Source organism: Heterodontus francisci, chromosome 9 (genome assembly GCF_036365525.1).
Source record: "Heterodontus francisci isolate sHetFra1 chromosome 9, sHetFra1.hap1, whole genome shotgun sequence".
NCBI lineage: Eukaryota > Metazoa > Chordata > Chondrichthyes > Heterodontiformes > Heterodontidae > Heterodontus > Heterodontus francisci.
The window spans coordinates 97552620-97566463 of record NC_090379.1 but is presented as its reverse complement, the minus strand read 5'-3'; the positions used below and the strand labels follow the sequence as shown (position 1 = coordinate 97566463).

The following is a 13844-nucleotide window of genomic DNA, read 5'->3' as shown; positions in this document are numbered from 1 at the left end:
TCAACAAAAATGCTTATTCGAATTGTCCCCAGTATTCCGCATGTTATAAAAAAAAATGTACAGCATTAAATTTCTAAATGCCGCTCGAAACTAATGTAGTCGTGACTCTTAGTAGCAAGTAGAGAGAGATGGGTGTGAACTATGCAGATTGACTGCTTTGGGGTAAGATGTCCAACATATGGCCCACGGGCCAGGATACAGCCCATGAATGTATTTTAGAGATAAGAAATTTCCCATTGTTTTCTTCTTTCAGACCGGCTTTCTAAAAAAAAAATTGCAAGGCAGTTTCACAGCTGACTGTTGCTGCATGATAGCAGTAACAGCGATTTCCCAATTCAGACAGACTCGGGATTTTCTGAATTTTTCTTTTTAAAAGGTGGCCCCGGAAAATCCCAAATCTGTCTGAAGATGGGAAACCACTGTTACTGCTCGCATGCAACAGCAGTCAGCTGGAAAACAGCGCAATTTAACAAAAAAATTGAAAAACCAAAAAGCTGCTGTGCTGAGCGATCCTGCTCCCTGCAACTGTCAGAGAGGGGGGGTGTGGGGGAGAACCACAGAGTGAGAGAGAGCGAGAGAGAGAGCGCGAGAAGGGGGGCCCCCCCGCTCTCTCTCTCTGGGGGGCCCCCCCACAGAGAGAGAGCGCGAGCGGGGGGGCCCCCCCCACAGAGAGAGAGAGAGAGGGGATCCCCCAGAGAGAGAGAGAGCGAGCGGGGGGGATCCCCCACAGAGAGAGAGAGAGAGAGAAGGGGCCCCCCCCCCCAGAGAGAGGGAGAAGGGGGGCCCCCCCAGACAGAGGGGGGGGCGGGGTGGGGAACGACACACACAGAGGGGGAGGGGGCGGGAGAAACGACACACACAGAGAGGGGGTGCACAGAATCAGAGAGCGAGTGAGTGAGTGGAAAGAAAGGGGGGGTGGGGGAGTGGGAGAGAGAGAGATCTAGATCATTCCATTTGATATGTGGGAGGCTTTTAAAGAGAGGTTGATTAGCGTGCAGGAGAGACATGTTCCTGTGAAAATGAGGGATAGACATGGCAAGATTAGGGAACCATGGATGACAGGTGAAATTGTGAAACTAGCTAAGAGGAAAAAGGAAGCATACATAAGGTCTAGGCGGCTGAAGAAAGACGAAGCTTTGGAAGAATATCGGGAATGTAGGACCAATCTGAAACGAGGAATTAAGAGGGCTAAAAGGGGTCATGAAATATCTTTAGCAAACAGGGTTAAGGAAAATCCCAAAGCCTTTTATTCATATATAAAGAGCAAGAGGGTAACTAGAGAAAGGATTGGCCCACTCAAGGACAAAGGAGGAAAATTATGCGTGGAGTCAGAGAAAATGGGTGAGATTCTAAACGAGTACTTTGCATCGGTATTCACCGAGGAGAGGGACATGACGGATGTTGAGTTTAGGGACAGATGTTTGATTACTCTAGGTCAAGTCGGCATAAGGAGGGAGGAAGTGTTGGGTATTCCAAAAGGCATTAAGGTGGACAAGTCCCCAGGTCCGGAAGGGATCTATCCCAAGTTACTGAGGGAAGCGAGAGAGGAAATAGCTGGGGCCTTGACAGATATCTTTGCAGCATCCTTAAACAGGGGTGAGGTCCCGGAGGACTGGAGAATTGCTAATGTTGTCCCCTTGTTTAAGAAGTAGCAGAGATAATCCAGGTAATTATAGACTGGTGAGTCTGACGTCAGTGGTAGGGAAGCTGCTGGAGAAGATACTGAGGGATAGGATCTATTCCCATTTGGAAGAAAATGGGCTCATCAGTGATAGGCAACATGGTTTTGTGCAGGGAAGGTCATGTCTTACCAACTTAATAGAATTCTTTGAGGAAGTGACAAAGTTGATTGATGAGGGAAGGGCTGTAGATGTCATATACATGGACTTCAGTAAGGCGTTTGATAAGGTTCCCCATGGTAGGCTGATGGAGAAAGTGAAGTCGCATGGGGTCCAGGGTGCACTAGCTAGATGGATAAAGAACTGGCTGGGCAACAGGAGACAGAGAGTAGTAGTGGAAGGGAGTTTCTCAAAATGGAGACGTGTGACCAGTGGTGTTCCACAGGGATCCGTGCTGGGACCACTGTTGTTTGTGATATACATAAATGATTTGGAGGAAAGTATAGGTGGTCTGATTAGCAAGTTTGCAGACGACACTAAGATTGGTGGAGTAGCAGATAGTGAAGGGGACTGTCAGAGAATACAGCAGAATATAGATAGATTGGAGAGTTGGGCAGGGAAATGGCAGATGGAGTTCAATCCGGGCAAATGCGAGGTGATGCATTTTGGAAGATCCAATTCAAGAGTGAACTATATGGAAATGGAAAAGTCCTGGGGAAAATTGATGTACAGAGAGATTTGGGTGTTCAGGTCCATTGTTCCCTGAAGGTGGCAACGCAGGTCAATAGAGTGGTCAAGGCGGCATACGGCATGCTTTCCTTCATCGGACGGGATATTGAGTACAAGAGTTGGCAGGTCATGTTACATTTGTATAAGACTTTGGTTCGGCCACATTTGGAATACTGCGTGCAGTTCTGGTCGCCCCATTACCAAAAGGATGTAGATGCTTTGGAGAGGGTGCAGAGGAGGTTCACCAGGATGTTGCCTGGTATGGAGGGCGCTAGCTATGAAGAGAGGTTGAGTAGATTAGGATTATTTTCATTAGAAAGACGGAGGTTGAGGGGGGACCTGATTGAGGTGTACAAAATCATGAGAGGTATAGACAGGGTGGACAGCAAGAAGCTTTTTCCCCCCAGAGTGGGGGATTCAATTACTAGGGGTCACGAGTTCAAAGTGAGAGGGGAAAAGTTTAGGGGGGATATGTGTGGAAAGTTCTTTACGCAGAGGGTGGTGGGTGCCTGGAACGCGTTGCCAGCGGAGGTGGTAGACGCGGGCAAGATAGCGTCTTTTAAGATGTATTTAGACAGATACATGAATGGGCAGGAAGTAAAGAGATACAGACCCTTAGAAAATAGGCGACATGTTTAGATAGAGGATCTGGATCGGCGCAGGCTTGGAGGGCCGAAGGGCCTGTTCCTGTGCTGTAATTTTCTTTGTTCTTTGTTATTCCTGACAGATGGGCATCAATCTGGAATACTCCGCATCACTACAAGTGCGCAGGCAAACATTGACTACTTGTGCAAGCAAGAAAACACCAGGTATCTCATGAAATCAGTGTCCAACGTAGTGATGAGAAAGTAAGTCAATAAATTAATCTTCTCATTTAAAGCTTCTTCCCACAAATGCACATTTGTTGTTGTTTAATTGTAAGATAAATTTTTAATGCCTTTATCTTCCCAAAATCGTCTCACCGGCCCCTCATAGAAGACAAAAATTGTAATGTGGCCCCCCCACACGAAAATTTTGGACAACCCTGATGTACATTCTGCAATTAGCTATAGGTCATCATGGAATGGGAGAAAGGAAAAGCAGCTTACACTTTGCTTTTGAAACAATGATGGATCTCTGGGTACAATTCATCCCCCTTTTTAAATTCCTGAGAACAGTTGAACAATGAGTTCCAACAGACTAAACAATAAAACATCTGTGCTGATTGAAGAAAGGGCACAGAGTGGCCATTCAAAAGTAATAAACAAATCACTTCTTTCCAAGGACACTTCAGGTAAACTGAAACCATGTTATTTAGGACAGAATGTAAACAGGTAAATTGTATTACCTTTCTGAATGCTTGAACTGGTGAGAAATGATTATGATTCTGGCATATACTACTGTCACTCCTGACCTAATTTACACATCATGTTTGGGTAAGAGTTATTTATCAAATATCAAATTACTTGGAAACATACATCAAGTTTGTGACACAATTGTCCCTCATGTAATGCAGCATAATGTGGAATTAATCCGCTCTCGTGCTACTTACTGATTGTTTAATTCATTGTCTCTCATGTGAGTAATTGCGTATAATGTGACTCCCACCAAGTGACATTTTTCCTGTTACTTTATCATCGATAGATTTTAGTGTATACAAATCACAGATGTAATTTATTCCAAAAATATGTCAACCTAAGAAAATAGTTCTTTGCTTTTGTTCAATTCTCCAGTTACTTTTTAAGGGCACCTTTCTTGCAGATGTATGTTTTGTTTTAGGTAAAATGTGAGCCAGAATTTCAATACATCACCGTTTTTACAAATTGTCTTACCACACAAATGATTTGATTTTGAACATCAATCACATCCTAAATCAGAGACACCAACAGTAACTGAATTAGAGCTTTACCTTTTTGATGGAAGTATTTCCGATAGTAGTAAGCTCCAAGGTCCACATGCTCCACAATGTATCTCTTCACTTTGTCACAATGTACTGCCAAGTTTTCCTTTGATATCTCCAGCACAGCAACTCCTGCATTTGTGCAGTGGGAGCTCAGGGAAAATTCAGAAGAGGTGGTATCAAATCCACTCAGTGACCCAGAATTTGACCGGGATAGGCTTATCTTGCGTTCTCCTTCTCCACCAATCTCATTCCTGAAGTACGAACAGCTCAGCACAAGTTGGTTGCTTTTCTCATCCCCATAGTCTACGTTGAGATTCTCTTTTGAGTTCAGGTCTTCTGTGCTGCCTGAGGGAGAGCTGAAGCTGATCGAGTGTGCTAGTGGGCCAGCAGCCAGTGAGGCAGCAGCAGCCGCAGATGCACCTGTTGTGGTGTTCCTCCTCTTAATAACACTGTGCCTGGTCATCACTGCTTCATTCAAGTCAAACAGCACACTCTGCACATCATAATGAGCAAAGCATTTCTGGCAAGCCCAGCCCTTCACACTGTCTTCTGATTTGCTGTCGTCAAAGTCTGTCGACTTGCTTAGCTCACTTTCACCTTTGGCATTGCGCAATTTGCGGAAAATGGAAGAATCCCCCGTCTCAGACTTCGATCGCCTCTTCAGTGGTTTCTCCCTCTCTTTATGCAGTGGCCTGGGACTCCCTCTGTGTGCAAAGTAACCATCCACAAAGTCAGGTTTGGTGCTTTCAATATTTGAACCATAGGCTTTGCTGGCTTCTGCCTTTAGTAGTTCACTGAGTTGTTCTGGAGCTGGGCTTCGCTGATCTATCTGTTCATTTCTATAACCCTTTAACAGATCAAAAAAGCTGTCCCCTGACATTCCATGTTTGTCAATGGAGGAAGTGCTGCCATATTCACGGTGAAGAGCAGTCCCCATTTTGTGACTCAATGCTCCATACTCGTCAGCTCCATCCACATCCAGCTCACTGATGGTGATGTCACTATTACTTCGCTGTCTTATTCTGCGAAGGCTCTTTGCAGGAGACTGAAGATAACCATCTGGTGTAAGAAACCTAGAATCCAAGTTCTCCATTTCTTGTGCCTTGGATTGTAGATAGTCACTGTGCATCCTCCTTGATGCCAACGATTCTAGAGAATTTTGATTACTTTGGCTCAATCGGCTGTTTGGCCTACTAGAGTGAATAGACATGACTGTGCCATCTGGACTCCCTGCAGATTCTTGGTCACTTGTTCTACAAGACTCTTTTGCCATGTCTTTTCTAGGAGGCCAGTCGGCAATCCTTGCTCGAACACCCATTTTAGGCACACCTGGCATTGCACCAACATGGTGAGCACTTTCACTTCGTGGTGGCGGCCCGGTCACACTAGATGAACCAAAGGTGCCGTTCGGCGTTCGGAATCGGCGTGCATAGAAGTCATCCGAACGTGCACCTATGTTTAGTTCAGGGCCAATAACTGAAGTGGCACAAATACCCACCTTTTCAGTCTGGGAACGTTTTAAACTGGTCATGCTCCACACTTGTTTCTTTCAACAGCTTCTACTAAATGTATAACCATCTCTTTTGTAAGTAAGAATCTCCTTGAGAGCAACCTCCAAGCAAGTCAGGTTGCAGGGTAAAATCGTTGACAAATTTTGTTATTCTGTGGTATCTTTTTCATATATATATATTAACCTTCGTATTGTTGATCATCCGAGGAGCTTCTGTCCAATGATCCACATGACATCTTCACAATATAGATTTTAGACAGTACAAATATTTAACTGCCATGGCTTGCGGAAAACCTGAAAAGAACAAAAAAAAAGTTTTTTGTTTATACTTTGTAAAGCACTTTGAAACATCTAACATTAAGCAAAATACTGCAGATGCTGGAAATCTGAAATAAAAACAGAAAATGTTGGAAAACATGTCATTCAGCATCTGTGCAGAGAGAAACATAGGATTAACATTCCAGGTCAATGACCTTTCATTGGAGTTGGAACATCTTTCATACATGAGACGTGTTATAGAAAAACAAGGAGCTGTTGTGTTAATGACCTGAAAATATCAGAACAACACTGTGCGGCTCACAGAATACCGCTGTGTGTTTCACTTTCTCCAATAATGTCCTCAACATATAATTAATTCTGTGGTAGGAAAGGAAGTAACTTTTGTTTTGAAAGACAGGGGGTGAACAGGGTGAAAATTGAGATGAACTCAGTGAAATGGAGAAAAATTGCAGCAAGGGATGAGAAAGAAACAAACAGGATGCTGGAAAATTCAACTCAGAGGGAACACTGGAAAGGATATGCAAATGAAGACTGCAGAAGATATCAACTCTTCGTTGCTACAGAATGTTACATGCTGCATGTGCGCTGGACAAAGTGAAAAGAAAATGTGAAGATCACTGGTCCTTTTTGACAGTAAAAAGTCACCAACATACTGTGAAATTGCCACTTTTTTTTTCTACCTGTTATTTTCTTTTCAACAGCTTGACATTTCAGGGACAACCTTTTGGCCATTTGTTAAAATTCCCTTCCTAACACCAACACAAAATGATGAGCAATTACTCACTTAAAAATACTATAATGTCATAACTCCACAAGCTTTCTCTTCCTAACTTGGTGAGGAGGTTTCGCACTAGGGTGGGAATCCATGCACACTGTAAACCCTCTCATACAACCAAACTGATAAAACTCATATCAATGCTGGGCATCCATACAGATGCATTTTTCAGCAGCTATCGCCAAATAGGGACTACGAATGAGAACACAGGTTGATTGCATTTCCCCTTCCATAACCAAAGGGCAAAGAGAACAACTGCAATACCATCACCCGAGCTCAAATAACACAACTCAGGCCAGAGATCAAGCCTGACTATGTTAGTTCTCTGCAAGGCTCAGCAGAACACAGCACCTTTACACACTAACCCATCTGAGGAACCCAAAATAGCATGATCCAAATGAAAATACAGTGATGTGTGGAGGTCAGTGCAAAAAGGTACACAAAATAGAAAATAGAAAACTAAGAATTTACAATGTTGTAACTTGTTAACGTTGTAACTAGTAAACTATTTTGACAGGCATGTGAAATATGCAGATTTTTCAGCTGTGAAAGGCACCAGCAGCATTCAAAGGACATTATCCTTCCAATCTTGAGTTAATTCTGTCCAAAGAAACCATTTGAGCTGTTTGATGGGAGGACTGTCACTGGGTCTGGTGAGAGCAATGTGAAGTGATAAAATAAGAGCATGCAATATTGATTTGAGTATAATTTCCCCTAGAGTGAACTGGAGCCAATAAGCTGGCTAACATTGATGACTAACTTTTTGGACAGGATAAACAAACTAAGAAATGAGCATCTTTCAGAGTTGGGAGTGACACTTAAATAATATTGATTGAACCAGCTGAAGTGCTGCTACTTGCAGACTGCGTTATTTCATATTTAATACTGATCAGCTGCCTATACTTGCACTAAAGAATATTCACAGAATCTATATATGAAACAGAAATATCATACCAATTTCCAGTCAAAGCGCTACTAAACAATCTAAATGTGGACCAGCTGATAATCCCATTATGGGCTCCTGTTAAAATTAGTGGGATTTGATTCCTCGAACCCATTTCTGGGGTGTGCCAACGCACTGATGAAACTACAATACACAACTTCAATTATAAAGAATTTTTATAAAAGATCTGTGAAGACTTTTTTTTGCTCCCTCCCTCTTCCACATCATCCAGTTTTCACTCATGCTTCTCCACCTTGGAGGACAGTTCTGGCCAAGTCAAGCACCACTCTTCATTGGTAATTAATTTCACACGCGACTTGAGCTGGCAAAGTCGGATAATGGCACAATTTGCCATTTCTTCCTGGATGTACTTTGACAGGTCAAGCGGAAACTAACAAGAGCTTCCCTCACCTGGGCCAAACATTTCAAGTGACAAGCATTCCCAGAATTTAAAGTCATGAACCTTTGTTTAGGAATGGAGTATTTAACTACTGGTGTGCAAGCAGAGCATTAATGCCTATTATTTGCTCCTCCTATTACAAAGATGTGACTTCTATAGTGCTTCAAAACAAACGCAATAAAATAAAGGATCAACGTAACCACTGGAATTTATGGCAGCTAGCACTGCATTGCATACAATTACAAAATTAGGTTTTCAAAATCAGCACTTTTTTTCTGCAAAAATCTCACCAGTCCCTAATCAGAAAGAAAGCTATCAACTTAGTTCCTCAGAGATGAAATAATTCAGTAAAGGCAAACAAATAACTATACAATATACATAATAATCATTAGCAAGGTGTAAAGCTAGCTTCTTGAAATCACAGAGCTCAGAATAAAAGGCTTGCTACCCGACCCGAACCAGACAGGACCCGATGACGTGTCGGCTCCCTCTTCAGAGTCCGGCTTTCGGACTCGGGTCGGGTCTGGCCGGACACACACAGTAAGTGCTCTACCGGTAAGTATTAAAAATAAATAAAAACTTACTTGAGCTGGGAGTCTGGGACAAAATGGAGTCGGCGCAGTGAGCAAGTGACATCACTATGACATCATCACGCATGCGCTGCAGCTTCGTGTAGCTTCCCAGTCGGAAGGTAAGTAAAGGGATGGTCGGGTCAGGCTCGGGTTGGGTTGAGTCGGGGTCGAGCTCGGGTTGGGTTGGGCGCGGGGCGAAATTGGAGGGACTCAGGCCGGGTCAGGCTCGGGTCCGCTGTGGATTGGTCGGATTTGGGTCGGGATCTTTTTCCCAACCTAAGCAGGCCTTTACTCAGAATCTGTTCAACTAAATTCGTGCCAAGTACCAGGAAATGACCAAATCCAACAAGAGAGAATCTAACCATCTTCCCTTGAAATGTAACCGCATTGCCATTGCTGAATCCCCCCCCACCATTAACATCCTACGGGGTTACCATTGACCAGAAACTTAACTAGACCAACCATAAAAATGCCCACAAGAGCAGCTCACAGGCGGGGAATTCTCCAATGAATAGTTTATCTCCTGACTCCCCAAACCATGTCCACCATCTACAAGGCACAAATCAGGAGTGTGATGGAATACTCTGCAGTTGCCTGAATCAGTGCAGCTCTAACACTCAAGAGGTACAGCACTCCATTCGCTACCTTAAACATTTACTCCCTCTGCCACTGGTGCACGATGGCAGCAGCGTGTACCATCTATAAGTTGTACTGCAGCAACTCGCCAAGGCTCCTTCAAAACCCGTGACCTCTACCACCTAGAAGGACAAGGGCGGCAGATACATGGGAATAAAGGCCTACTTAGGTCAGGAAAAAGAACCTGACCTGAATCAGACCGATCCACAGCGGACCCGAGCCCGACCCAGCCAGAGTCTCTCCAATTTCGCCCAAGCCGGACCCGAGTTCACTCGACCCGACCTGACCATCCCTTTACTTACCTTCCGACTGGGAAACTCCACGAAGCTGCAGCGCATGCGTGATGATGTCATAGTGACATCACTCGCTCACTGCGCAGACTCAATTTCGACCTAGACTCCCAGCTCAGCTAAGTTTTTTAATTTCAATACCTACCGGCAGAGCACTTACTGTGTGTGTCCGGCCCGACCCGGACTCGGCCCGACCCGAGCCTGAAAGCCGGCCCCGGAAGAGGGGCCCGACCCGACCCAAACCCGGCCCGTCATTGGGTCCCGTCGGGTTCGGGTCAGGTAGCAGGCCTTTACATGGGAACACAACCACCTGAAAGTTCCCCTCCGAGCCACCGCCACCCTGACTTGGAACTATATCGCAGTTCCTTCACTGTCACTGGGTGATAAATCTGGAAATCGCTCCTTCACATCATTGTGGGTATACCTACACCACATACACTGCAGCAGTTCAAGAAGGCAGCTCACTGTAGTATTAGGGTCTGAAAGGCTTAATCTTGAGAAAGTGATACCTCCCATCATGATGATGTTAAGAGATCATGTGGGAGAGACTCGAGAACAAATACATCGTGGCTTTTGAAGCAGCCACACAGGCTAGTGTGGAGTGTATATAGTTGTAATGAAATAAAGATTAATGGTTAAATACTAGTCTCAGACACTCTCTGGCTAGACTCAATAGACACAATACAGTGGCAGCGTACAGAACCAACATACAACACTCTCAACATACAACCTTCTCAAGGGCAATTAGGGTTGGGCAACAAATGCTGGCCTTGCCAGCGATGCCTGTATCCCAAGAAAGAATAAAAAACGATGGGCAGCAGTAAATGTATGGGTACAATTATGTAGTGCTTATGGCACTCGTCTAGTATCCCAGAAGCCATGGGTTCAAATCCTACCATGGCATGTTTTGAGAATTGGGCTAACATCAGGTAAACTGACCATGGAAGTTGCCACACTGTGGTTAAAAAGCAACTAGTTCTGTCCTTCAGGGAAGCATGCCTCTCACTCCACCTGGTCTAGCCTACAGGTGACTCCAATCTCACCGTAATTGTTTGATACTTAATGCCTTCTTAAATCGCTCAGATTGTAAGAACACTCACTCCAAAGCAAGAAGGCAACGATGGCTCAGCAACTAATATGGCTTGCTAGTGTCACAAACATTCAAAGAACAAATTTTAAAAATGTGATGTGTAGGTTATGCAAATGAATAGTACGCTTATATTGCAGGACAAATTTTGAGACAGGGTACAACTGCAATTAACTAACAGCCCACCCATATACAGCAGTATCAGCCATTACTGACAAATCTTTGGAATCTGAACACGTTATATTTATATGGCTAAATTACAGGAGTAGTAAACGAGAGGCCCAACTAATATTAGGCTCAAATGACCCCAAAGTAGTTTCAGAATTTGAATTCAGTCAAAAAAGGGACAATGAAGGTGTCATTTTTAAAAAAGTATATAAAACACCATCACGTCTTGAAGAAACTTGTTACAAGAGCTCACAAACAAACAGCAATGTGGCAAAAGACCAGTTGATCCACTTATATTGGATCCTGCTCTGATTCAAATAATGCTATGGTTCTTTCGACATCTATCTTGCTTTCCAGAATGGGAAGACATGGCTTCCGTTTAACACCTCATCGAAAAGATTGTACATCTGACAACACAGTATTCCTTCAATTCTGCACTGCAGCATCAACTCTAATTATGACGTCACCTGTTGAGAGTGCAACTTGAACCTACAACCTTCTGCCTCAAAAGGCAAGAGTGCTACCAATTGAGCCAAGCTAGCAGTAATGAACTCAGAAATGAACTGCAATAATATGGAGGGGGCGGGTGGTGGAAGGGAAGTGGCCCATCTCATCAGGCTATCACCAATCCAAGAACTTTGCTATAAAAGGCCTGGCAGTGTTAATACAGATGAGTAATCGCCAATAAATCATCCAGTGGTTAAAGTAATACAGATGGGTTTCCTGATAATTGCCAGGAAAGTTGACTCATTTGTTTTCATATCTTCACACAGGATCACACCACACCACTTTTTATATTTCAGGGTATTCTGCCCTTCCTTTTTCCACTTCCTGGTCTCACCAAGACACACATTTTCTGTGCCAAGAGGGGAGACAGCTAGCCTGTTCCTCTGAGACTTTTCAGCTGTGTTTGAAGATATGCACATGGTGGACCCGATGGCAACACACCCCCCCCACCTCATGAGGTTGTCTGGCTCAGTGTCACAAGAACCCAGTTGAGACTGAAAACTTAATGGAGTGACAGAGTTAAGCTGGTTTCCCAGTGAGGAATGCTATCGGCATTTCAATTTGCCAGGTCATTAAACTTAATTTTCTGGATCTGCATTGCAACTCAGAAAACAAAGTTAAACATGTGACACAACTGTTATTCTGAAACGATTCTATCGCCCAAAGTTTATATCTTACCTTAAGTGTTATAAGCTTGACTAGTTAGAACTGTGAACAGTTGCTGGAGGGAAAGGAATAAGTGGGATCTATGTAGTGGAAATATTCTACATATGACTTTATATGGGATATGTAAAGTGGAGTCCTGTTCAATTCTGATCTATATTTTTCCTCTTTTAAAAGCAAGGACAGTCCATGAATAAGCTTTGCTACTTCCCTGCACATGGACATCAAAAGGCAATAAAAGACAGAAATGGTCTCTGTTAGCATAAACCACAGCTAAGGGTCTGCACATGAACTCATCCCAGGCAGAACAATTAAATATTTGTTTTTAGTGACAAGAAAAGCGATTCGATCCTTTCCAGGCATTTTTCATATATTAGCCCTGCTAAAATTGAGTATTTAAGTATATTCAGCGAGTGGGCATTATTTGGGGATTCACTTGTGTGTTTTTTTTTTACATTGTTTTTTTAATATACAGAGAGAAACAAGCTGAAACTGTGGTTGTTTGGTTTGAAGGTGCATGTTTGTGTGTATTTCTGTAAATAAAAGCTTATATAATGTGTAAAGATTAAGCTCCAGTTCTTTCTGGAATAGAACAGGTCACATATACAACTGTTCATCATATCCTTCAATTCTTATCTCTAGTCCGGAAACGCAATCAATTTCATTTTGAATCCAATTTTACAGTCTGCTTCAGACACCCAAGCCACACACCTATCTCTTGGATAAAAAAGTTACACCTGACTTCTCTCCCTACTGTTTAAGTTTTATATTTTTATCTGCTGGTATTCAAATCTACCTACAGTGAAAAACATTTAGTAGCTTGAGTATATGACTACACTACTCATCGCAGTTTTCAAGCTATAGGATACACTCCTACCCAATACATTAAAGATGCAAGTGCATTGCAATTCCCAATGCCTTCATCTTCAAGCTCTCAAAACAACTATGAGCAAATGGTCAAGTGCAATCAATAGCTGAAGTAACAAATCATAAAAAATGAACTACAGTTAAAAGACAATAGCAATGCATTAGTGACCTGTAGGAAACCTGATAGTGCACTTGTCATAAGTCTAATGTGAAGATCATTGCATGCTTATACTTGCTTCAGCTGCCTAAGAAACAATAAGGCACTTAACCTAAAACCAATATTTATTTTATTAGTTTGCTGGACTTAAAGAACAAGAAACTGTTGCATCCTTTGACTCAACTGTTTAATTAGAAAAACTAAATTCTTAAACATTTGTGATATTAAAGTTCAATAGTCTTCATTTTACTGCCTCTGGGCATGAACATTGGGGTCTTTATGGCACAGAAGGAGGCCATTCAGCCCATCGAGTCCATGCGACCTATTGGCAGAACAATCCAGTCAGTCCCAACCCCCTGTTCTATCCCCGTAGCCCTGCAAGTTTATTTCTTTCAAGTGCCCATCCAATTTCCTTTTGAAATCATTCATTGTCTCTACTTCCACCACCCTCATAGGTAGATAGTTTCAGGTCATTACCACTCGCTACATAGAAAAGTTCTCCCTCACATCCCCACTGCATCTCTTACCCAAAAGCTTAAATCTGTGCCCCCAAGAGTTTGTACCATCAGCTAATGTGAAGAGATTTTCTTTCTCTACCTTATCTAAACTGTCATAATCTTGTATACCTTTATCAGATCTCCCTTCAATCTCCTTTGCTCCAAGGAGAATAATCCAAGCTTCTCCAAATTAACCTTGTACCTAAATTCTCTGGAACCATTCTGGTAAATCTCCTCTGCACTCTCTCAAGAACCTTCACACC

At 43.1% G+C, this 13844-nt stretch overlaps 1 protein-coding gene across 17 annotated transcripts in view; it reads right to left on the bottom strand.

Annotated features, from left to right (window-relative positions):
• Positions 1-13844, bottom strand: part of sipa1l1 (signal-induced proliferation-associated 1 like 1) — a 371020-nt gene that overhangs the window by 131580 nt on the left and 225596 nt on the right. For all 17 annotated transcript variants that reach the window (XM_068039580.1, XM_068039575.1, XM_068039579.1 and 14 more), the window contains one exon: positions 4237-6034. In XM_068039580.1, coding sequence (XP_067895681.1) covers positions 4237-5761 — 1525 coding nt within the window. In that variant the 5' untranslated portion in view covers positions 5762-6034. The remainder of the gene's footprint in view (positions 1-4236; positions 6035-13844) is intronic.